The sequence below is a fragment of the Protopterus annectens genome, chromosome 1.part0, assembly GCF_019279795.1.
Source record: "Protopterus annectens isolate FY-2018-M chromosome 1.part0, PAN1.0, whole genome shotgun sequence".
In the NCBI taxonomy this organism is placed as follows: Eukaryota; Metazoa; Chordata; order Ceratodontiformes; family Protopteridae; genus Protopterus; species Protopterus annectens.
Window position 1 is genome coordinate 1,140,360,311 of NC_056725.1, and position 25,150 is coordinate 1,140,385,460.

General features: G+C 40.6%; 1 protein-coding gene across 4 annotated transcripts in view; it reads left to right on the forward strand.

Moving 5' to 3' along the window:
• USP45 (ubiquitin specific peptidase 45) overlaps positions 1-25,150 on the forward strand; it is a 2,611,314-nt gene that overhangs the window by 1,128,337 nt on the left and 1,457,827 nt on the right. For all 4 annotated transcript variants that reach the window (XM_044065130.1, XM_044065122.1, XM_044065103.1 and 1 more), the window contains exon 6: positions 6,659-6,810. In XM_044065130.1, the coding sequence (XP_043921065.1) occupies positions 6,659-6,810 (152 nt within the window). The remainder of the gene's footprint in view (positions 1-6,658; positions 6,811-25,150) is intronic.

A 25,150-nucleotide genomic window follows, 5' to 3' on the forward strand; every position in this document is an offset into this window, starting at 1 on the left:
GCAACCAGCTTATTGTACATTTTTTATATATATTTTTCCTCTAACAGATTTGTTTGTTTTTCAATTGAATTGTACAGGTTATAGGTCACGTTAAAGGTGGGAGAAGTTTTGAAATTATTTTCTGTGGTCTCATTTTTATATCACAAAATCCTGTCATTTTGACAGGGGTATGTACACTTTTTATATCCACTGAGTGTTTGTGTGTGTGTGTGTGTGTGTGTGTATATATATATATATATATATATATATATATATATATATATATATATATATATAAGGTAATGAAATACATTATAGAAGATGTCATAAACGATGATATTGGGAAGCTGCAGTCCCATCATTTATGTCAGTTTTACTGTGTTAGAGGTAGAACTTGGCTACACAATCTAACAGATTTCTTTGATAGGTCCATGGAAGCCATAGATATGGGCCACTCTGTCCACACTTCTTATCTGGACACAGTTAAGGCCTTTTTATATAATTTCCCATGTGGGTATTATTATTATTATTATTACTAAGTTACACAACTTAACATTAACCCCATGCCAGCCCATAGATAACCAAGTGGCTCACCAACATGACCCATGTAGTTAGGGTCGGGGTATCTCTTCCCCCCAAAAGAATGCCACCACTGGAGTTCCCATGGGCTCCATTTTGGGCCCCTTTTTCTTGTCATATGTTGTCATGATGTTAAGACAGAAATCAATGGGCTGTGACTCCTTGAACCTACCAGTCACTGTACTCAGGCTGCCATTATGCATTCCTCTTTAGATGCCGAGCATCCCACAGCATGGGCTTGGTTAGACTCTAATGCATGGTGTATCGACCATGTGTTAAAGCGTTTTACCAAAAATGTTTTTGTTTAGTAAACAGAAGTTCCTAGCTTGTGCTGTAATGCACATCTCCTTAAAATCTGCTCTGTAATCAGGGATCTGTGTACATTCATTGAGCATAAGCTTTCCTTTGGCCATCATGTCATTCATATTGAGAAAATCCTTATGTTTGGCATATCCTCTAGGAGAAGTGAAGTCAAAGTTCTTCTCTCATCAGGCCCATCATACAATATAACATCCCTTTGGTATGTACATCTGTGAGCATCTTGATAGCTGGAAAGGCCCCAGATATTCTTAACCAAGAAGATTAGTTGACTAACTCCATAAGCTGTGTTGCTATATGAAAAGCCCTCTCTGTCTACTGTGTCTTACACAGACTTCAAAGTGATCTGTGCCTAGCCTTCCACACCATGATCGACCTTGCCTTTTTTTATCTGTTGCACCTATGTAAGACTAGCAGAATTAGGAACAACCACACTAAGGACCTTTAGCCTTTGTCAGCATATAAATAGAACCTGCTGGCATGATAGATTTCTAACCTAGTATATCTTCTGTTTATGGTTCATATAAATAAACTCTTGATATTTCTTGACCGGGGTGCGTGAATTGTTACTAGGATGTTGGGCTTAGCTCTGTAGACTTCTCAGTGGTCTTCTGGATGTCATACTGATTATAGATCTGTGCACGTATCTTTTGCAGTCAAATATGAAAACAAGTATGAAGCAGAGTAACAGGTATCAAAAACATGAATATGGTGCGAGTATAAAAGCAGATGAAGAGAGTTCTGACAGGAGATCTACGCAGTTGAAGTGAGAACCTGTAAAGCAGTCACAGCACTGGCCTTTAAAAATCATAGTAGAAAGTCAGAAAAAAAGCATGTTTTATTTTTCACAAAACATTCGCTTTTTGAGTTGAAATAAGAATGATCTTTTACGCGTTACTAGTTTTTTTTTTTTATTTTGTTGTACAGTAATATCTGCTTTTTGCTTAATATTTTCACTGTTGTAATGCATCCACAGGTATGTATAACATTTTGATGCTTTAGGAACATGTACAATTTACAGTTCTAATGGGTCATTAAAAGGTGAAATTGGGAGTGTAAACACATTTGTGTTTAAATTACCTGTTTAACTGTTGCAGGCTACAAACTCAAGTGTGATAGCCATTTCTGTGCATTTAAAGTGTTTTTTTGATTGTATTTGCTTCATTTTCTGAAAAAAAATATAAATAAATAAATAAAATATATACTTGTTTTCCCGCCTTTCTAAGCTAGTATAGTCTAGTTTTCAGGTTAGTGCTGAATTCAAGGCTGTGTTACAAGTTTCTGTATTTGCCCATACCTTACTTGGATAGAAGAATGTTTCTCTGTTCACCTGTGAGAGAGGAGAGCTTTGAGCAGCCTATGTGTTCCTGGAGGAGTGGTTTCACCCCAGAAATTAGTAGTTTATTGGCCATTTTGAGCTAATTTCTATCTTTTTCATTTACCTGCTATAAAACCTGCATTTGCATGGTTTTGCGCGCCGGGCAGCACCGGTTAGCTAGGGTATAACTATTCACGGCTCCACAAACTCTTCTCTCCAATTTTTCCCTTGGAACTAGACAAACATTCAACTGAAGCACGCAAACCATTCACTTCTCAGCTGGGCACTTGCTCAAAACTAATAGCAAGCACTAATAAACCTTAGCACTAGACCCCCCTATACTGTAGAGAAGGACAAGGCTCTCTATTCGACCTTACCAGCCAATCAGTAAAACAGTTCAGTGTACCTATCCAGGCATGTCCAAAAGGCAGTTTCGGGTGTACTCTCTGGTCCAACTGGTGAATCTGGGCATTTTGAGGCAATGTTACAACTGCCTCATGTACACAGACAACCCTCTCCTCCTACCACCAAACACTAATACATGTGAGAGATGCAATTATGCAGCCAAACTGGAGCCTAAGCTCTCTCAACCCAAGACTGGACCAGACAGTCAAGAAGAGAAAGGAATTACTTGCATCACACCACCAGTCTCACAGAGACCTATGAAACCAGCACTGGCAAAAAACACACATAAATACACGAAAACATACTCGGAGGCTGTAAGTAAAAATCTGCAAAAGCAACAGAGACCTCCAAAGCAGACATCTAAGCAACCTCCACCCCCCAACACAAACCATGAAACACATACTTCACAAAACCAGTGTGCCACACAATCACAGCCCTTAAGGCAAAATAACATACCTAATGACTCTATAGTCAGGCACACTGACGTCCCACTCACTAGACTGAACAAGGAGAAGGTTACTGTTAGCTGCCTGTCGAGTGCCAGGATCCACCACATAACACAAGCACTCTGGTCACTCCAGAACAAGTACAAATATGACTCTGTCATTGTCCACGTTGGTGTGAATGACCTGAGCCGTACCTCCCTGGACTACATGAAAAGAGACATGGAGGAACTCTCTGATCACGTAGCCCAGGCCGGTATGACCCTGACCCTGAGTACCATCCTGCCCTCACCAAGAATGATACCACGGTATAAAGAAAAAATTATCAATTTCAACAACTGGCTAAGCTTCTGGTGTCATTCAAAGGGGATCCAATGTTGTCAGCCTTGGATGACATACTCGACAAGCCACGCTGCTTCGCTAGAGAAGGCTTGCACATGCCACCCTTAAGCTTTCGAATACTGGCCAAGGCTCTTGCCACCTTCATCGTGCCTTTTTTAGGCAAGGCTCAAAAGACAAACCCACAACCATAAATAGCACAAGTAACAAAAAACTGAGGGTAATGCTACTCAATGTCAGAAGTCTGAACCTCAATATGCCTGCACTCGAGGCACTCCTCAGTATGGAGAAAATCGATGTATGTGCAGTAACAGAAACCTGGTTTAAGGCTCCAGAGAGCACCACAGTACTACCAGGCTACAGCTCATACCATACATTTTGGCCACAAAACCCGGACCGAAAAACAAAAGGTGGGGGCTTATCCATATTCATCAAGGATACCCACACCTCCAGGTTAGTGGCACAGCACGATGCTTCAGAGATCATCCATGTGTAACTAACAACAGGCAAAACTGCAATTCAAATTGTAGCTTGCTACAGATCACCCACCATGTCCCAGGACCCCCATTCCGCATTTCTGGAAACACTGGGAAATATAAAGGTCCTACCAAACACCCTGATATTGGGTGATTTCAATTACCCAAACATTAACTGGGTGAACTGCTCGAGTACTAACTCCCTTGCCCAACATTTCCTAGAATTTATAAACTCAAACGCCCTGGATCAACTGGTCAACACTCTCACCAGAGGTGACTGGACCTGGTCATCACCAACATGAGTGACTGGTGTTCCACGCTGGAGGTCAACCTCTCACTGGTTAGATCTGACCATAAACTAATCACTCTAGATATCCACATTCCGCCCCCAGCCCTGGTCAAAGAAACCACCATGAAAAACTTTTCAAAAGCAAACTTCACATTACTTAAGTCCGAGGTGGAAAGTTTCAAAGTCCCCATGCCAAAGGATAATGCTGTCCAATCTGCAAAATGCTTTACTAATGCACTCTACGGGCACCTACAAGAATGCATGGATCATGCTATCCCAAGCAAAAGCAAGACTCACTCCTCCATGAAAAGGAAACCAGTCTGGTGGACCCCTGCCATAAACAAAGCTATACAATAGAAGAACGAAACTAGGTACAGAAAAGAGTAAAATCCCAAGAAGGTAAGACATCCCTGATCAGTATCAGCAAGAAACTATGATCATCCAAGGCTAGCTTTGAAAGAAAAATTGCCAAGGACTCCAAAGATAACCACAAGGCATTCTTTAGCTATGTCAAGAATCTAAGTAATTCTCAGATCTGCTCGGAGTTGATGCAAAATGCCCCAAAATACACTGAACCGACCGATATCGCCAACATCCTGGCAGACAGTTTCAGTGCAAACTTCACTCCCCTCTCACCCCCAAAAGGGTCCATAACCATACCGGAGGAATGTAGTGCCCCTGAAATTACAGACAATCAGGTTAAAACAGCCCTCTCCAAAGCCAAAAACACAGCATCAATGGGACCGGACGGTGTCCCAGGCTGCATCCTACATGAGCTCAAAGATGAACTAACCCCTAACCTAAACACACTGTTCAAACTCAGCCTCTCCACAGGCTACATGCCCATAGAGTGGTGCACAGCAACGGTTATTCTGCTCCACAAAGATGGAGCCACAACAGACCTCATGAACTATCACTCTATATGCCTGACTAGCTTGGTCTGCAAGGCTATGGAATGCATCATCATGAATCTCATAAACAAAGACATTGGAAACCTCCAAACACTGGACCCTACACAGTTCGGCTTTGTTAAGGGCAGATCATGCCTCCTAAACCTGGTGGACTTCTTTGAGACGGTTACCAAGACTATAGACGAGGGAAAGGTGGTACACACAGCCTACCTAGACCTCGCAAAGACCTTCAACACCATTCCGAATTCAGGTATTGTAGACAAGCTGACCAGCCTGAACATAAACCCCTACATTACGAGATGAGTTGCCAACTGGCTCACGGACAGAACCCAAATGGTAAGAGTTGCGGGAGCTAGGTCTGACTCTAAACCGGTTGCAAGTGGCATTCCCCAGGGCTCAGTCCTAGGACCCCTCCTGTTCGGCATATACTTCTCAGAGGTACAGACAAGCACAGGACGACTATGGCTGACAAAGTTCGCAGATGACTGCAAACTAAGGGCTATAATTGACTCTCCAGTGGACACAGACATCCTCTAAAAGGGTCTCACAGAGACAGATACCTGATGTCACAACCATGGCCTCAAGCTAAATGCCAAAAGTGCATAGTCATCCCCTTTGGAAAAAACAAAGTACCCACAAATTACCACATAAGTGGTAGCCCCCTAAATACGGAAGATGTAATAAGGGATCTGGGGACCCAAGTAGAGAGTAACCTCTCCTTTGATAATCACATTGCCAAAGTAGTTAGAAAAGCCTTCTGTGTGGCCCATCCATGGTTTGCATCCAGATCAAAAGAGGTCATTGTGCCCCTCTACGCATCACTCATCAGACCCATCACAGAGTACAATGTCCCATTTGGGATGTACCTTACAAGACACCTGCGACAGCTGGAAAGACCACAGAAGTACCTCACCAAGAGGATCACTGGCCTCAAACGGATGCCCTATGCAGCACGACTGAAGAAACTCCAGCTGTACTCGGTTGCATACTGCCTACTCAGAGGTGATCTCTGCCTGACATACAAGGCCATGTCCAACCCAGAATTGGTGGACGTGCTCCACCTAAAAAAAAACGTATCCCCTCGAGCCACACGCTCTAGGGATCTAAACCTCACCACAACAATAAATAGGACATACTGGGGGTATAGATTCATGTCCCAGAGACTTCCCATGTTCTGGAACAAGATTCCAATCTACATTAGGCAGAGCTTCTTGCTAACTGTATTCAAGAGAAACCTTGACGAGTGGATGGGAAACAGAAAGTTTACCCTGGGGATCACTTCAATGGCTCTGCTGGACAGAGGCACAGGGAACTAATCTAAGGGGGTAGCGAAAGCCAACACATTCTGGCTAGGCTTATAAATGCCTTTTGGCAGATAACCTAGTACCTACCTATGAACCTAAAACATAAAAGAGAGTTTCTAATAAACAGCAGGTAGTTACAGGTAAATATAACAGAATGGTTGGAATCCGGCAGACTGCAACATCTATTCCTTAAAGGTATACAGTATTTTTTAGGAAAAGGAGAGTGAACTGACTAATATGTAAGCTAGTTACTATAGTGATGCAATGTTTTTAAAGTTGACTCTTGCATTTTTCCAGCTGCAGCATCTAAAGTTATAAAAGTGCGAGAAGAATGTGCAGATGGTTGTGATTTGCATAAAGGGAAACACTCCTTCGGTAATGTCTCTTCAGTTCCAGTCAAGGGTCTCAGTAACCTTGGAAATACCTGCTTTTTCAATGCTGTTATGCAGGTAAGGCATTGCTTGTATTATTTCTTTAGATTGTTGTGGTGATACAAATCATGTTTTCCAGCGCAAAACTTTAGTTTTGTTGCAGTGATATTGAGATGCATTTGCTACCAGATCGTGTGCTTTATTCTGAGTAAAGATTTGCTAGCTAACTGTCTTGCTTCATTTTGCTATTCAGTGACTCATTTACTTTCTAGTAGCCAAGCTTAAATCAGAATATTTATTTGCTTATTTCATTTTCTTTTTTGGTAACCATACTAGACAGCAATGTCTGTTTTCAGAAGAAATCTTGGAAAGTGTTGAGAACAGCAGCTAGTAGTTTTAGAACAGAGGGGTGGGCATAATGGTCTTTTTAATCCTCTAGCCATTTTTATGACCCACTCATTCCCCCGGTATGAAAAACCCACCAGCCAGTTCATTTCTTCTCAAAGAAAGGGTCAAGTGCCAGGAGTAGTGCCATCATTTGTGGTGAGGGGTAAGGTGTTTTTGATTCGTGTCTTTAACTTTCATTCCTCAGATGTACATCTGCAGATACGTGAGTGTAATAAGACATGCTTCTACACGTGCCACCCCATAACTGCAGTTCAGTGTTCTGCTTAAGCAAACATAGAAGTCATGGCTGTTATCATAGAACAACATTGTCCTCTCCTGTGCAGTGGGGGATTTCAGCATCATCTGCTGTATTCCTGTCTCTTCCAGTGCCTAACCCACCAATCAGACTCAAGTCATCTAGGATATAGTTAGGGGTGTATACCCTGTAAGCTACAGAGCTCATTGAATCTGGGAGATGTAATAAATTATGTGATAAACATCTCTTATTTAGGCACTAAAATGGCAGAAAATAAATCAGGTTGCAGATATACCCTGTAGCTGTGAATTAGCAAGATGCTTGGCTGACTGTCATGGAGCAGACTGATCAGTACAACAGAAATACAGTTCAGCTAGCTTGTGGTGATTTGGAATGTCACGTGACTCTCTTGTGTGTACTTTTAGCTCGTTTAATGTCATTAGAAAGTGCAGGTGAAAATTTATTGAATAAAGTTTATTATGTTTGCATTCCTGCAGCTGAACTGGTAGTACTCCAGATTGCTTGCATGCATGTATGATTATGTATGTGTGTTTGTGTACGTTTCCTATAATAAACTGGCATCCCTTCCAAAACTGATTCCTGCTTTGTTATTTTCTTACCTTGTAGGTTCCTGTGAACCTGAAATGGATAAAGTTTTATTGAAAATTGTTTGTTGGATAGATATCGTAAACCAGATTCACTGCTTTAGATATTATCAGTGAATGTGTTTTTTTAGCTCTGTTTTGTCATTCTTCACAAGACAGCATTATACATAATAGAAGAATATATTTTATTTATGTATTTATTTACTGACATTTGTTTACTGAGAAAGTCTGACTGGACCACAGGTGCCCATGTTCAGTGGAGGTTGGGGGAGAGACGCTCCAGACATATTAAAAAGTTGTTGCTCAAGACATTAGACGTAAGTAACTAAAATAATACAAGTTGACATCTATGAATACAAAATTAGTATATGAAATAACAGTAAATACAAAGACACAGACCGATAACAATAGCAATCAGTTTTGTAACGAAAAGGATATATAGTAATGATTTCAGGATGAAGTGCAGTAGAATGAGAAGATGTGAGTCAGGGGATAGAGATGGTTGAAGGGTGTGGAGGATGAGAAGATGTAAGGGAAAGTAGCTATATGGTAAGATGATTAAAAGAAGAAAAACATATGAAAGGTAAGGGCTTAAGTAATGGATGGTGAAATTATGGAAGTAGAATTAAATGAGCAAAAGGGGTTGTGGATGGATGGAATTGGAATTAAATAAGAAGGGAAGTAGATTTGGAGAAAAAAGTTAGAATGATTATGAGTCGGGGTTTATGTAAAAAAAATGAGCACAGTTCTACAAATTCTTCACAGCAGAATATTTGCAAATACTTCCATTAGTTACCCTTTTCACTACTGGTGTACCACCCTATTAGGGAAGTTGTATGGTTGCTAGAAGAGAGGCTGTATGAATTACTGTTTGTTGTGGCCAGTTGTATAATCCACCTGTGCACTGATTTATTTCAGTCCTTTCCCTGGCATGAACTGACCTCAGAGTGGGTTATAATTTAAGGGATACAGGGGGTGTTTGTCTGCAATGGAAAGATGAAATGCAGCCACCCTCCCCCCCAAAAAAACAAACATAATTTTACTTGTATTGTGGGTTCATAGCAGTAACCTTTTGGACTTTGCAGCTTGCAAGTTTTGGATTCCCATTGTTGGTATTCAAAAGTTTAAGCTATGTCATCTTTACAATTTATCATTTTCCTGTTTTCTTTTGCACCTCACAGTTCTCTTTTGTCATCCATCACTATTTCCCATCTTCCTTCCTTACCATCCTTTGACATCATAAAAGTTTTTTCCATGCTATTATTACTTTTCCTTTTTGTGTCTGTTCTTTCCCTCCCCTTCCTTGACCTTCCACTTTGTTTTTCTCAGGTTATTCATTCATTCTTTATCTCTTATAGACCTTTCAATAGTTCTTAAATCTCTCTTACATTTTTATCATTATTTCCCAACCTCCACATCATTTCCTCCTTGAGTCTTTTGAATTCCTTATTTTCCTGTATTGCTACATCTGTCTCTCTCTCTCTCTCTTGTTGCCCATACACTATCATTCCAAGGAACCAAATTCTCCAGTCATTACTTCAGTGCTCCCTTTAATTTGTGACCAGATCTTGTAGAAGACATCTCATAGTTCTTTTATCCAGTTGCACCACCCCCAAACACACGATGTTGTTTAGAGTATTCCATCTGACTTTCTTATATATCCAGCATGACACATCTTCTTGGCACCTTATCTTTATTTATACCATTGAAATCTGATATTGTCTGTGCTATAGTTTTAACCGTGTTCTCTTATTCCTGCATTATTCATTGCTACCTCTAGCATCCTCTTTTTGTCTTTCCTTTCTTTTTTATCCATTTTTCTCCTTTCCTCACAGGTCTGTCACTTTATCCATCTCCACCTCTTCCATGCCAATATCTACATTGTCGCTCTTATGTTAGAGTTTTCTTTTCTTATTTTATTAAGTAGGAAAGTGTGGTGAGTCAAATTGGCATTGGCAGGGAAATGGTATCTGGTTTCTCAGAAAATGGCATCTTCCAGAACGACAGCAAATATTGTTCAGAACCATTAGGAGCTGTCATTCAAACCTGATGTAGCTGTAGGACTGCTTTACTTTAGAACCCGACAGGGTGGTATGTCTGCTTACGACTACAGCAAGTCTTTTAATTCAGTCCAACACATCGGCTGTTAAGAAACTGGAGGGGCTGGCAGTGGGGCTGAGAAGGGGAACTGGATGCCTGTACATTTGAGGAGTTGACCAAAGAATTGTGGAGAGAGAGAGAGAGAGAGTATCAGCAATGAGGAAAATAAATGATTATTGGTGTATAATAATGGTTATGCCCAAGCCTAGTACTGCGTAATGTTTGATCTGATGTTGTTAATCTTCATTCATTCCTTACTGTTGGGTTTTCGGTTCCATCCTCGGAACCGAGGCGGCCAAATATCAAGCTCACGTCAGCAAAAAACTATCGAGCCAGTGTCCTACCTAGAATGTCCAAAACCACGTAAAAGAGAAAAGGCAACAGCCTAAAAAACAACAGCCAGTTCACAAACAGGATTTAATACAGCTTAGCGCCTCGGCATAATAGCCTTCAATGAGCATAAGTTACAGGCACACACCCACCACAATATATATCACAATTAGTAAAGTAATTACATACATTAATTAATCAATTAAACTAAATAACATTTAAAGAGAGAAAACATACAATAAAAAACTAAGAATATTACAATATAAAATTTATAATAAACTTTTCCAATTTACTTCTAAATTCAGACCATTAGGTGACATAGTATTATATTTCAAAATATAAATAGTTTCTTTAAATAACAAAATATTTTTAATTAATCTATCATCACCTTTTTTAATGAAAACACTTTCTAAAACACAACATTCAAACAATGCAGCATTACTATTATGACACTCCATAAAATGCAATGCAATGGGACTGGTCACTACTCTTTTATTAATATCTCTAATATGCTCCTGCATTCTGATTTTGAATTTTCTCTTCGTCTCACCAATATAATATAACTTACACGGACATCGAACACAATAAATAACCCCTTCAGAATTACATGAAGAAATGTTCTTAGGTATAAATAAAATACCATTAATATTATCAAAATATGGCTTTACAAATTTACAAATATTACACTGGCCACAAACATTAGTACCTACTATAGCCAAATTATTATATACATTATCCAATGGAGAAATATAATAAGTATTAATTAATTTATCAGATAGATTCTGACCTCTTTTAAAGGACAGTTTAGGAACAATAGGAAAAATCTTATAAAGATTTTTATCTGAAATTAGAAATTTCCAAAAATATTTAATAATATTCCAAATTTTATCACTATAAGAATTATAAACAGTGACAAAATAAATATCTGATATATCCTGCTTAGAACCCACTAAACACCTATTATTCCTATTAACAGAACTAACCATATTATTGAAAGGTAAAAAGCTATTTATTTCTTGATTATTATTACTAATAGTCCATTTATTACCCTTTTTAACACTTGTTTTATCCATTAACTTATTAATACAGAAATCTAATATATCAATATTATATCCCCTTCTCAAAAACATAATAATACTATCATAAATATTCTGTTCTAAATCTATCACATTATTACATAGTCTAGATAATCTCATAATTTCTCCATAAGGAATAGCAGATAATGTATGGGGGGGATGACAACTAGTTCCATAAAGAAACTGATGACCATCCATAAACTTACGATATACCGTAGTATTAATCTGCTCACCTACCACTCCAGTTAACATAATGTCTAAATAGTGAACTTGACTACCAAACTGTAAACCATCAAAACACAAATTATACTTATTATTATTAAGATCTGAAAAAAATTCATAAACATATTCCCTACCACCACTACATAGAAAAATCAAATCATCTATGTAGCGGTAGTAACTCAAAACAAAATTTTTATAGAATTTATTATTATAAACATATTCCAATTCAAATTTACCCATAAAAAGGTTTGCATACATGGGGGCAAAAGATGCCCCCATAGCAGTACCCTTAAGTTGATGGTAAATAGCTTGATTAAAACTAAAAAATTATTAGAAAGAAAAGAAGTCAAGTCCATTATATAATGAGTGGTAGGATTATCCCCAAAAAAATATAATAAAGCCTGTAGACCATCAGAATGATTAATGTTAGTATAGAGACTAACTACATCTATACTAATCCAAAACATATTCTCTGTCCAAATAATATGACTTAATTTATCAATAAAGTCAAAAGAATCTTTAACATAAGAATCTAATTTTTTCACATAAGTTGACAGATAATTATGAATAACTATACCTATATTTCGACAAAAATAATTACTGGCCGCAACAATGGGACGGCCTGGTGGGTTATTCATATTTTTGTGAAGTTTTGGGAGACAGTAAAAGGTAGCTAAATTGCAATTCTCCAAACAAAATTTTTTTATCTAAATCATCCTTAGAAACATATCCTAATCTTACTCCCTTATCCAGTAAGCTAGTACACTCTTTCATGGCTGCAATATATTTATTATAATCACTAATCTCATAAGTTAACGAATCACTTAAATGTTCCATACACATATCTAAATATTGTTTGTTATTCAATATTACAATCTTATTGCCTTTATCAGACTTTTTAATAATAATGTCCTGTCTACTAGAAAGATTTTTCATAGCCATCCATTCATTTTTAGTCATATTACACAAGTTTTGGTCATACCTACATACACTTAACATTTCTTGTAACGAGAAATGTATCATTTCAGAGAAATGAATAATAAAGGAATTATTGTATGGAGGAATAAACTTACTATGAAAATCAATACCTTCAGTATTAAGTGTAGAATAAGCTGAAGAATATAAAGAAGGCAGAGAATCATCAGAAAAGCAAGAATAGTAGCTATCCATACTAGTATCAACATCACTATCATCATATAAAAAACTAGAAGCAGGCTCATCATATATAAACATTTTTTTATCATTTGAAAAAAAATATCTCAAATGGAGTTTTCTAACAAATTTAAATAACTCCTGTTTCAATATATGATGTCTAGGAAAAACAGTGGGAACAAATTTGAGACCATACTGTAATACAGCTAATTCTTCATCAGAAATATTGCAGCCAGAGATATTAACAACATTATTACCAGTAAGTAAGACAGAATTCAAAAAATCAAGTCCATCTTCCCTTCTTAGATGTTTGTCTAGATTGTCCTTCACCCGGAGAAGAACCTGTAGCAAAGTTTTTCTTTTTATATCCTCGTCTGGAATTATTGCCATCACTCCGAAAGCGTTGCTGATGCCCTAAGGAATCATTAGCAGCAGGCAAAGGTGGAAAGTCAGTATCCGAATCTGTAGTAAAACCATGGCCTTCTGAGGAAGCAAAGGATACAGAAAGCTGTTTTTTACTATTATTTTTAACATTTACATATTTTTTTAAAGGGCGATAGGCTTGTTTTCGTTTCCATAGGAAAGCACGCCCATTATCATAATCTTTGATATCTCTCTTAATTTTTACTGATTTGTATTGTATTTGCTCAGTCTCATATTTATGCAAATTATCATTTAGGTTAACAAAAATATCATTAACCTTAGCCATACCAATATCACTCAACAATCTAGAATGCATTATATGCAATTGCTCTTGTAACTTCGACAAAAGAAGTTGTTCCCTTTCCACTAGTATCTTAACCCACTCCATTGCACATTGATGGGCCGCTGAAAGCCAGCGGTCTTTAAATATTAAGTCATTATTATCTGCATTGTCAAAAGGTGTTGCTGGGCTTTTAAAGGCTCGTAAGCCCCGTGGAGAAATATCAAGATCCACATATCTTTGAAGCCCTAACAAATTAAAGTGACACTTAGTTTCCCTAAAAAGCAGTTTTTCAAACTCTTTAATGTTATCCTGAATATCCTGCGAAATGCAGGATTAATATCTGCCGCCAAGAGAACCGAAGGGTTCATAAATTTTTGCTGTCTTTCTTGCAAAATTTTGTAATATAATCTGAAGAAACGTTACCATTAGGTGCTGCATTCATTGCAGAATCTGCCCGATGAAGATTGAATAAGGTGTCGGTACCACGAATCCTACTAGCTGAGTGTAAACCCATCGCTTCGAAGAACCCGGCACATCCATAGGAGCGTTCGCTCTCATCATATCCTCAGCAGTCGGTAGCACTACAGGAAGCCCACCTGTAACGTCCTTCATAACCTTCGGTCTAACTGCAACATCAGCGGCCGTTACCATAGGAGCGTTCGTTCTCACCCTGTCCTCAGCAGTCGAAAATACTGCAGGAAGCCCACCTGTAACATCCAATGGTCTAGCTGTAACATCAGCTGTCGTTATCACTGCCTTAGCGGGAAACGGAATACTAGTCCCTCCAGCGGAACTATTAACGGCTGAAGAGATACTAGCATTAGTGCCATTATTTACATCAACAGTTCTTACATTGTCACCTTCAGAATTAAACCCATTAACCGATGGAGAGAAATTCTCTCTAAAAACTCTACCTAGAATGCTCTGCTCCATTATCTCCGATCTTGTTTGCACGTACAGCCATGTCAAGCCACTCTCTTCAGCTAAGTGTCTAAGTTTTTAAAAGTTTTATAGATCATTTCTACTTTAAAGTTTTTCAAATAGTTTTTGCTAATATTCTTCTACCCTATTGTATATTTAAGACTCTCTCCCTTTAGTTTTATTTCTCTTTATTACCTTTTTCTTACCTTTGAGGTAATTCTTCATTACCATTGTTGGTAATCCTTCTTCCTTCTCTCTTCTTACCCCTTTGGGTAGCCTTTCCTCCTCTTTTTGGTACTGTTCTTCTCCACATCATTATGCCGGATAAGAAAAATAGTGTTGGTTTTAAGCAGTGTAAGGATTGTGGCCGTAAGTTACCGCTTTCCGATGGCCATGACTTGTGTCTTTTGTTGAATGTCTCCCACCTTACTATGGATATCCCATGTGGGATTTGTAGAAATATTTTGACCAGAACTCTTAACCAGAGAAAGAACAAATTAATCTTGAAAGACCTTCTCAAATCTCCTTTCTGTGAGGCTATTTCTGGGTCGGAGTGCTCACCCCCTCCTGCTAAACCCTGCAAAAGGTGTTCTTCCTCATCAAGGTCGCTCACTTCATCTCTCTCTGGAGATCATAGGGAGTCAACTCATAAGAAGGTGAAATTGACTACTATTTCGGTGCTGCCACCTGTAACCCTGTTGGCTTCAGGCTCAGCACAGCCTCAACTGATTCTTGCTCCAACCATGTCCTCCTTATCGACACCGGCACTGGAGTTCCCGGTGCAGACAATTAAGGCTCCGACACTTCTGTCACAGCCCTTACCTGCACCGCCCATGCAGGTGCAGTCCCCTTTGGCACTGTTGGTACAATCCCCTTCGGCTCCGAGTATGACGTTACTGTCCTCCACGGTGCAGACACTTTCGGTACCGACATATATGTTGATGCATTCCTTTTCAGCACTGTCATTGTTACCAGTACAGACACTTTCCTCGACGGCACCATACCCATCGGTGCAGACATTTGCTTTTACGGTGCAGACACCTTCGACTTCTATTGCGCTGATGTTGTTGGCACAGACTACTTCCACACTGTTCTCTTCGGTGCAGACATCCTCAGCTCTGGGCTCTGCACCTCTCAAATTAGCAAGGACTAAGTACTCTCCTTCCTTGGATCCATTCGTTGGTAGCCGATAAAGTCCTTTTCTAGAAAGGTCAGAATCTCCTGCAGGTCTGTCTATGAGGTCGACCAGGAGTCTCTCTGAGCATGATGTGTTGCGGCTTGTTGACCAGTTGCTTGTGGCCAGAGGTCTCTCTCAACCGTCGAAATCCACGTGCCCTCCTTCAGGTGAATGCATATCTCCTCAAACTCCCAACGTACACTCCTACTTCGACTTTCACCCAAGTATCGAAGCTCATTACTCCGACAGCAGCTTCCCTTCCTCCGGCACTAATAGTGGATCTTACTTTTGAGCCGTAGTCATCCTTGTGGCCCTCTGTGCACTGGGCATCAGGCTCTTCTCAGGCCAGTGAAGAAAAAGGCAAACTGGTTCCAACACAGCAATCTTTAATAGCAACACAACAAGGTAAGCGCTTTCACAGATTACATCCGCTTCCTCAGATCAAAATATTAAAACTCAAGTCACATCTTTAAACATTCTAGCAGCCAATGAGGCACACTAATCACTGAACCAATTTAACACATTCATTGCCTTGTCAGTCCTGGGACCTCTCTTGTTCGGTATATATTTCTCGGAGGTACAGGCTAACACGGAAGGACTGTGGCTGACCAAGTTCGCAGATGACTGCAAACTGGGCGCCATAATCAACTCTCCAGCCGACACAAGCATCCTACAAAAGGGCCTCATAGAAATAGACAACTGGTGCCAGAGCCATGGCCTCAAGCTAAACGCCAAAAAATGTATAGTCATCCCCTTTGGAAAAAACAAAGTACCCACAAATTACCACATAGGTGGTAATCCATTAAGTACGGAAGAAGTAATTAGGGACCTGGGGACCCAAGGTGATAGCAATCTCTCATTTGACAACCACGTGGCCAAAATGGTTAGAAAAACATTTTATATAGCCCACCTAATCATGAAGGGATTCGCATCTAGATCAGGGGAGGTCATCGTGCCTCTTTACTCATCCCTCATCAGGCCCATAATTGAGTACAATGCCCCGTTTGGGATGTACCTTACCAGACACCTGCAGCAACTGGAAAGACCCCAAAAGTACCTCACCAAGAGGATCAAAGGGCTCAAACAGATGCCATATGCTGCCCGGTTAAAGAAACTCCAGCTCTACTCAGTGGCATACCGCCTGCTCAGAGGCGATCTGTGCCTGACGTATAAAGCCATGTCCAACCCGGAATTAATGGACATGCTGCACCTCAGAAAATCTAAATCCCATCGAGCTACGCGCTCGAGAGACTTGAACCTCAGCACTGAAATAAATAGGACATGCTGGAGGGACAGATTCATATCCCAGAGGCTCCCTTCACTCTGGAATAAAATCCCAGTCCAGGTTAGGCAGAGTCCCTCATTGACTCTCTTCAGGAGGAATCTTGATGAGTGGATGGGAGATAGTAGGTTTACCCCGGGTATCACTTCTGTGTCACTGTTAGACAGAGGCACAGTATACTAACCTCGAAAAAGGGCATAGCAAAATTCATTTAAAATGGGTGGCGAAAGCCAAACACACTCTGGCTAGGCTTATAAATGCCCTAGGGCAGATAGCCTAGTATGAACCTATGAAGAAACTAACATCAGTGTGTAAATCAGCAACACTATAAAACATACATTGCAGCTGAAAAATTGCTAAGTACATAATTAAAACTGACTCTGGTCTATCACATAAACATAAATATAAATTAAAAAATGTATCAACATTTAAATATACTAAAATATATATAGAATATATATATATATATATATATATATATATATATATATATATATATATATATATATATATATATATATATATATATATATATATATATATACATACATAAAATCTGTCTAAAAATATGTATATAAAACTGGTCAATCTTGTGGACATATAAAATAAAAACCATAGCAAAGATATATATAAAAAAACAAGGACATAAGCCTGGTACTACTTGGTCAATGTTTCAGTGGCTTTTATTTTATATGTCCACAAGATTGACCAGTTTTATATATGTACTTTTAGACTGATTTTATTATATGTATATATATATATATATATATATATATATATATATATATATATATATCTTAGTATATTTAAATGTTGATACAGTTTAGAATTTATATTTATGTTTATGTGATAGACCAGAGTCAGTTTTAATTATGTACTTAGCAATTTTTGAGCTGCAATGTATGTTTTATAGTGTTACTGATTTACACACTGATGTTAATTTCTTCACTGCTTAGACAAGGCAATGAATGTGTTAAGTTGGTTCAGTGATTAGTGTGCCTCACTGGCTGCTAAAATGTTTAAAGATGTGACTTGAGTTTTAATATTTTGGTCTGAGGAAGTGGATGTAATCCGTGAAAGCGCTTACCTTGTTGTGTTGCTATTAAAGAGTGCTGTGTTGGAACCAGTTTGCCTTTTTCTTCACTATTTTGCTGTTTGCTACATTGGTTCCTTTATTGGTTCAGAGGTTTGTTCTGACTTTACTGTTTCTTCTCAGGCCAGTGGCTGTGCTATGGGGGAGGGCATTCTTGGCTCCATGCTGATTTTTTTCTATGGTCCCCTCCAGGAATCCTCTCTCTCTCACTCTTCACAGCCCTCTTGAGACTCCTGGTTTGGGAGTTGCCTCGATAGGGCGGGGTGCGACCCAGTTCCGAGGTTGTCGTGCTCGGTTCCGGGCTCCCATCCCTCCTTGGGCGGGCCGACCTTCCAGGCCATGGAGAGGGCGCTTGCCTCCGCTGGCAAACCCCACATATCAGAGTCCTCTCCCCCTTCTGTGCCGCAACTCTCACAAGCCACAACCACCAGACACCGGGCACAAGGGCCTCAGGTTTCTCCTCCTCAGGAGACCCCCTCTTTGCAGTCTTCCCCAGAACCTCCCACTGAGGAAGTACCCCAGAAAGCATTGTGCAAGAGGAAGCACATGGACTCCACTGAAGAGTCGACTGAAGATACAGACTTTGATGGGGGAGGGTCCCCACGGTCACCATCTGATGAGGTGTCTTTTGGTGACATCCTCGAGATCCTTAGGCAGAGGGTGACTGGAAGTCATCTAATCCTTCCTCTGAGGAATCCATATTCCTGCATGCCTTTCGTGCCCAGCCCCCTACCTCCTGGGTTACCCCTCCAGCCAATGAGCTTGTCCAGCTCATCGTCCAGCATGCATGGAAGGCTCATGAAACCCTAGAAACAATACCATGGAGGCCTGATAAAATCTTATCACCCCCAGCTGAGCATCCCCATTGGTCACGAAGTCTTCCAATAGATGCCATTGTGTTGGCAGCTGCAACTAAGAAGGATTTGGCAGATGAGAGCCTTCATGAATGCTCCCATCGAGGTTGCTTCTTTGTTTGGCCCTAAAGTGTAAGATACGCTGACAAAGGGCAAACAAGATGGCAAGACCCTGTCTGCCATTGGTGTCAGACACTCCACTCCTCAACGATTCTACTCCAGAAATCAGAGGAGCGGGATGATGTGGCACAGGAAATCACAGGCCTCTTTCTGGGATGCACGTGCCAAGTTCTTCCCTAGAGGCAGAAGGTAAAACTCCAGTGGAAGACATCCTTTTCGGGGCAGAGGAGGTCCACGAAACTGGGGTTCCAGAGATTCTTTCTCTGGCCAACCCTATCAGCGCTCCTGAAGCGTTGCCTGAATGCTGACCCGTGGAAGTGATCAGGGGTCGTATTTCATTGTACCCCGCTGCCTGGCAAAATATAACCACCATCTCTTGGGTACAACGGATAATATCCAGAGGCTATCACATCCCCTTCCATCTTTGTCCAATCTCATCCACAGTATTACCCGACGTTCCACCCAGTCAAAGGAAAGCAGCAGCATACAAAATCCAACAGCTGCTACAAAAAAGAGTCATCCAGACGGTCCTCCCAGACCAGACAGGATCCAGTTTTTACACAAGGTTCTTTTTAGTGCCAGAAAAGACAGGGGACTCGAGACCAATTCTGGATCTCAGCACACTGAACAAATTTCTAAAAACAGAAATTCCGGATGGTCACGGTTCAGTCTATCCTTCCTCTTCTGGAAGAAGATGATTGGATGTGCTCTGTAGATCTTCAACATGCATATTACCACATAAAAATGGACAAACGCTCAAGAAGATACCTCCGTTTCCACATAGGAGCCAGTCACTACCAATTTCGAGCTCTGCCCTTCAGTCTCTCTACAGCCCCCAGAGTGTTCACCAAATGCACGGCAGTGGTTATCGCTCATTTGCAACTTCAAGGATTCCAGGCGTTTCCATATCTAGACAACTGGCTCCTCACCACCCCCACCAAGCAACTACTTTAAGAAGCCCGTGCACTACACTCTCCTCACAGCACAAAGCCTGGAAATCACTATAAACTGGGAGAAATCCAACATGACCCCAGCTCAATCTTTGGAATTTATATGGGTAATGTTGGACATGAGAAATTGCACAGTATCTCTTCTGGACCACAGGCTTCAAAGAATAAGGCAACAGGTTCAACCACTGCTGTGTCACCACAAATCCCCCACTCGATCTATACTCCAACTCTTGGGTTCAATGGCAGCCTCGATCACCATTGTTCCTCTAGCCAGATTCCACATGACGCTCCTTCAGTGGTTATTTCTCACTCAGTGGTACCCTCTACAACATTCTTTGTCTTTTCAGATAAGTGTAACTCAGAGATGCAAGCAAGATTTACTGTGGTGGATGTCTTGAAATCCCCAACAATGGTTTTGCCCCTTCAGCCCCAATCAACCGAAAGCCACAGTGACCATGGACGCATCCCTGATGGGGAGGGGTGGGCTATGTCAGGGAAACTTGGTCCAAGGCAGCTGGTTGGAGACAGAGGCCGTTTTGCATATCAGTGTCCTGAAACTGAGGGCGGTGCAATTAACGTTGCAAGCATTTCATTCCATCCTTCCGTCAGGGACTATTGCGATCCAATCAGACAACATTTTAGTGGTCTGGTACATCAACAAGCTAGGGGGCACCAGATCTTACCCATTATGTCGAAGGGCCTTGAGAATATGGCAATGGGCAATATCTTCCACCCGCTTTCTAATTGCAACACACATTCCCGGGAGCTCCAGTGTGATAGCGGACAAATTGAGCAGGTGCATTCTACAACCTCACGAGTGGTCCCTCAACCCTATGATAGCAAGAATCTTCAACCACTGAGGCCAGCTTTGCTGTGACCTCTTCGCCTCCCCAACCAACTACAAGTGCAGCAGCTATTTTGCCCTGATTCCCCCTCGGGGACAGTCGCCGAGAGACGCCCTAGTCCACGCTTGGCCCTTGGGTCTACTTTATGCATATCCCCCTCTTCCCCTCATCTCCCAATTTCTGAAGAAAGTACGACAGTTGAAAAACAAAGTGATCCTCATTGCTCCATATTTGCCTCAGCAGGTCTGGTTCCCCTTCCTCTGGCCTCATCTGCTAGATAACTGTGGATCCTCAATCCATCGCCAATATTGATCTCCCATCTGCAGGGTCTGACTCACCCCAGTCTAACAACCCTGATACTGACAGCTTGGTTTCTGCACTTCTAATGATTGCCAGGCAGGAAAACTCTCGTCCCCTGTGCGCAATATTCTTATTGCATCTCATAAATCGTCCACCAAACTAATATATCTCAATAAATGGAAAAGGTTTTCTCTATGGGCAGCAAATGGACAATTAGACCCCTTCTCAGCCCCATTTTCGGTGGTTTTGGATTACTTATCACATCTTTTCCACTCTGGGGTGTCTGCCTCTACTGTTTGTGTGCATTTAGCTGCCATTTCAGATTTCCACATTGGCTTTCAGGATTCTTCGCTTATGTCACATAGACTCTGTAAAACCTTCGTGAAGGGGGTTATCCACTTAAAACCGCCCTTTAGAGAACTGGTACAACCTTCAGCTCCCCCTTTGAACCTGAGTCTTCATGTGATGTAAAATATCTCTCTTGGAAAACTTTGTTTCTGATTGCAATTACATCGGCCAGACTCTTGTCAGAACTTTAAGCCTTATGCATCAAATCTCCCTATCTTATCTTCCTTAAGGAGAGGGTATCACTGAGAACTAATTCTTCCTTTTTACCAAAAGTGGTGTCAGAGCGGTCTATCAACCAAATCTGTTGACCTTCCGGTGTTCTTTCCTAATCACTCTAACAAGGGAAAGTATTGCCTGCACTCCTTGGATGTTCATAGGCAAATACAATTTTATCTGGACAGAACAAAATCTACCCCTAAATCAGACCAACTGTTCCTGGCTTTTTCTGGACCTAGACGAAGTTATCCTGCCTCAAAAGTTACATTGGCTTCATGGTTGAGAAATTGTTTTTGTTGTAGATAAAGGTAATGCAATGTCACATTGTCTGACAGAGTGAAAGCACATTCTACAAGGTCTATGGCAACTTCAGCAGCTTTCCATGCTAAGGCTTCCCTCAATGATATTTGCTCAGCTGCGACTTGGGCTAAACCTCATACCTTTATTCTTAATTACAAATTGGATTTTGCCTCCAGAGATAGAGCTTCTTTTGGCTCCATGGTGCTCAGGAATGTCCTTCCATGAGGGCCACCCAGGGATACAGGTAGTTGGAGACTCTGTCCCATCAGTAATGAATGAACAAAGATTAACAACATCAGATAAAGAAGTTATGTCTTACCATCTCTGTTGTTGATCTTCATTCATTCATTACTTCCCACCCTCCGTCCCCCTCCGGAGGTTCCTGTTTGATCTCATATACTCCTTTATTGTAGGTCTGCTATGACCAGAGGTAGCCTCTGTTTTTATCTATCAACTTGCAAACTTGATCTGAGGTAACAGGCAGAAGAGGATTCTGGGTAGGACCTTGGCTTGAGAGTTTTTGGCTGATGCAAGCTTGATATTTGGCCTGCTCAGTTGTAAGGATGGAACCGATAACCCATCAGTAATGAATGAACAAAGATCAACAACACAGATGGAACATTATGGTAAGACATAACTTCTTTTTTCTGACATAGCTGAGAGAAAATAGAACAGAATTAACTACTTCATTGTAGACATTAAGTATGTGCAGCAGTGGGTGGTGATGAAGAAAGTCTAAAGAAAGATTTGAAAAGGCTGACTAAGTGGCTATAAAGGTGGCAGTTGAGGTTCAGTGCAGACAAATGATGTTAGTTGAGCCACAACAGAACTGGTGTGAAATATCATCTGGTGGGTGAGAAGCTGATTGCAACAGAACAAGAAAGGATCTCTAGAATTGTTGATCGCAGTGCAAATGGGACTACTAGTATCAGAATGAGAGAACAGTTTCATCAGAAAATACACTGTTTGTTTGTATCCTCAGGGCACACACTCAAGAAACAAAGAGGTAATACTTTCACTCTTTTTGGATTTAATCAGGCTACACCTTGAGCACTTTATGCATTTTGAAGACCATACTTGGAAAGCAGCAATAGGCTGAAAAAAGTTCAAAAGAAAGTTGACCAGAAAGGTGCATAGGGTAGAGGGGGAAATGATATCACCAGAGAGTAGAGAAGCTGGGGGTTTTCTTATTGTAGTCTTAAAAAAAGAGGTGGTTATGTCAGAAAGATGCAAGAAGGTCATCCAGAAGGAAAAAGACCAGAAGGAGGGAACAAAACCATCAGTCAGAATGGACTAGCTCTTCCCTGTGTCTTGAAAACACTTCATAGCAAAAGTTGTAGGTGTGGGGTTGCTGACCTGGGTGGTAGTAGAGCACTGGACAGGTGATGAAAGGGTGAGCAGTAAGGGAGGGTTGGAGGGAGGTACAATGTTTAGTACACTTAAAGGCCATGTTAGATTAGCTCTTTTGCCATCTGGCAAATGTAATGTGATTTTTAGCCATGGTCTAATTACAACAAACAGAAATGTTGTGAAAAAGAATTTAATGCATTACAGTGTATTCATTCAAACCATACTGCAAAGAGCAATCATTTTGATTACCAGGAAGCTGAAATGGAACATAAAATGTATACCATCACAGACATTCATTGTTACATTACATGGCTGTTATTCTGAGCAAACTGCAAAGCCTTCATATTTTAAATACTTTAAATTACAGTAACATAATGGGTACACTTTACTTGATTGAATATGTGCCGTGTAGTGTAATATATATATAGAGTGCTTAAAGAAATTGCTGCTGTAGCTGAATGCATTCAGCAGTGACTTGATCTGTTTCCTGGTATACCGTGCAGTGCGAGATGTAGGCTGATAAAACTTGGTAGTGTGTGGCACGTCTCCATCTCATTATTTTCACCATCTAAATGTTATGAGGTGTCAGTATTAAGGAAATTCAGTGTCTTTTGAACACTAGCAGTGATTTTCAGATACAGAAATGAAGAAATATGTGTAGCATGTACAAGAAAAAGAGTGCAGAGTAGAGGTAATTAAAAGTAAGTCAACTTGTCTTTTGTTTGAGGAATTGTTTTAGACGTTGCCTTTTGGAAACCTTCTGTTCAAGCAGTTTGTTTGATAACTGGTAGCTGTGGATCCAGAAATTCAGTTCTGACTGTCAGCAGAAGCTTGGAGAAGCCTGAAAAGGTAGTGTGTTGCATTTTTTTTAACAAAGAAATTCTTATTTCACAAACAACAGTTCTAATCATGAACTTAATTACAAAAATACAGTAAAAAGATGTAACCGGTACTGAAGAAGAAAGCCATGTCATGTCTTAAGCACTGCATTTTCTATACTACTAAAAACAAATGTAAATCGGTAGAAATTAATATAACAACATATACCAATATAACAACAAGTACAAATATGACTCTGTCATTGTCCATGTTGGTATGAATGACTTGAGACGTACCTCCTTGGACTACATGAAAAGGGACATGGAGGAGCTGTCCGATCTTGTAGCCCAAGCAGGTATGACCCTAGCCCTGAGTAGCATCCTGCCATCACCTAGAATGATACCACAGTACAAGGACAAAATGATTGACTTCAACAATTGGCTAAGCTTCTGGTATCATTCTACGGGGATCCAGTATCTGTCTGCCTGGGATGACATGATCGACATGCCATGATGCTTTGCCAGAGATGGCCTGCACCTGTCGCCCCTGGGATTCTGGATACTGGCTAAGGCTCTAGCCACCCCTATAGTGCCTTTTTTAGGCAAGGGTCAAATGACAAATTCACCACTCTAACAGGTACAGGCAAGAAGAATCTGAGGGTATTGCTACTCAATGCTAGAAGTCTAAACCTCAAAGTGCACTCTCTCAAGGCACTCCTTAAAATGGAGAACATCGACATCTGTGCAGTGACAGAGACCTGGTTCAAGGCTCTAGAGAGTACCCCTGCATTACCAGGCTATAATTCATACCACACCTTTCAGCCACCTAACCTGGACCGAAACACTAAAGGTGGAGGCATGTCCATATTCATTAAGGGTATCCACACCTCCAGGCTAGTTGCTCAGCATAATGCATCAGAGACTATCCAAGTGCAACTAACTCTGGGCAAGACCGCAATCCAAATTGTAGCTTGCTACAGATCCCCCTCCATGCCCCAGGATTCCCACTC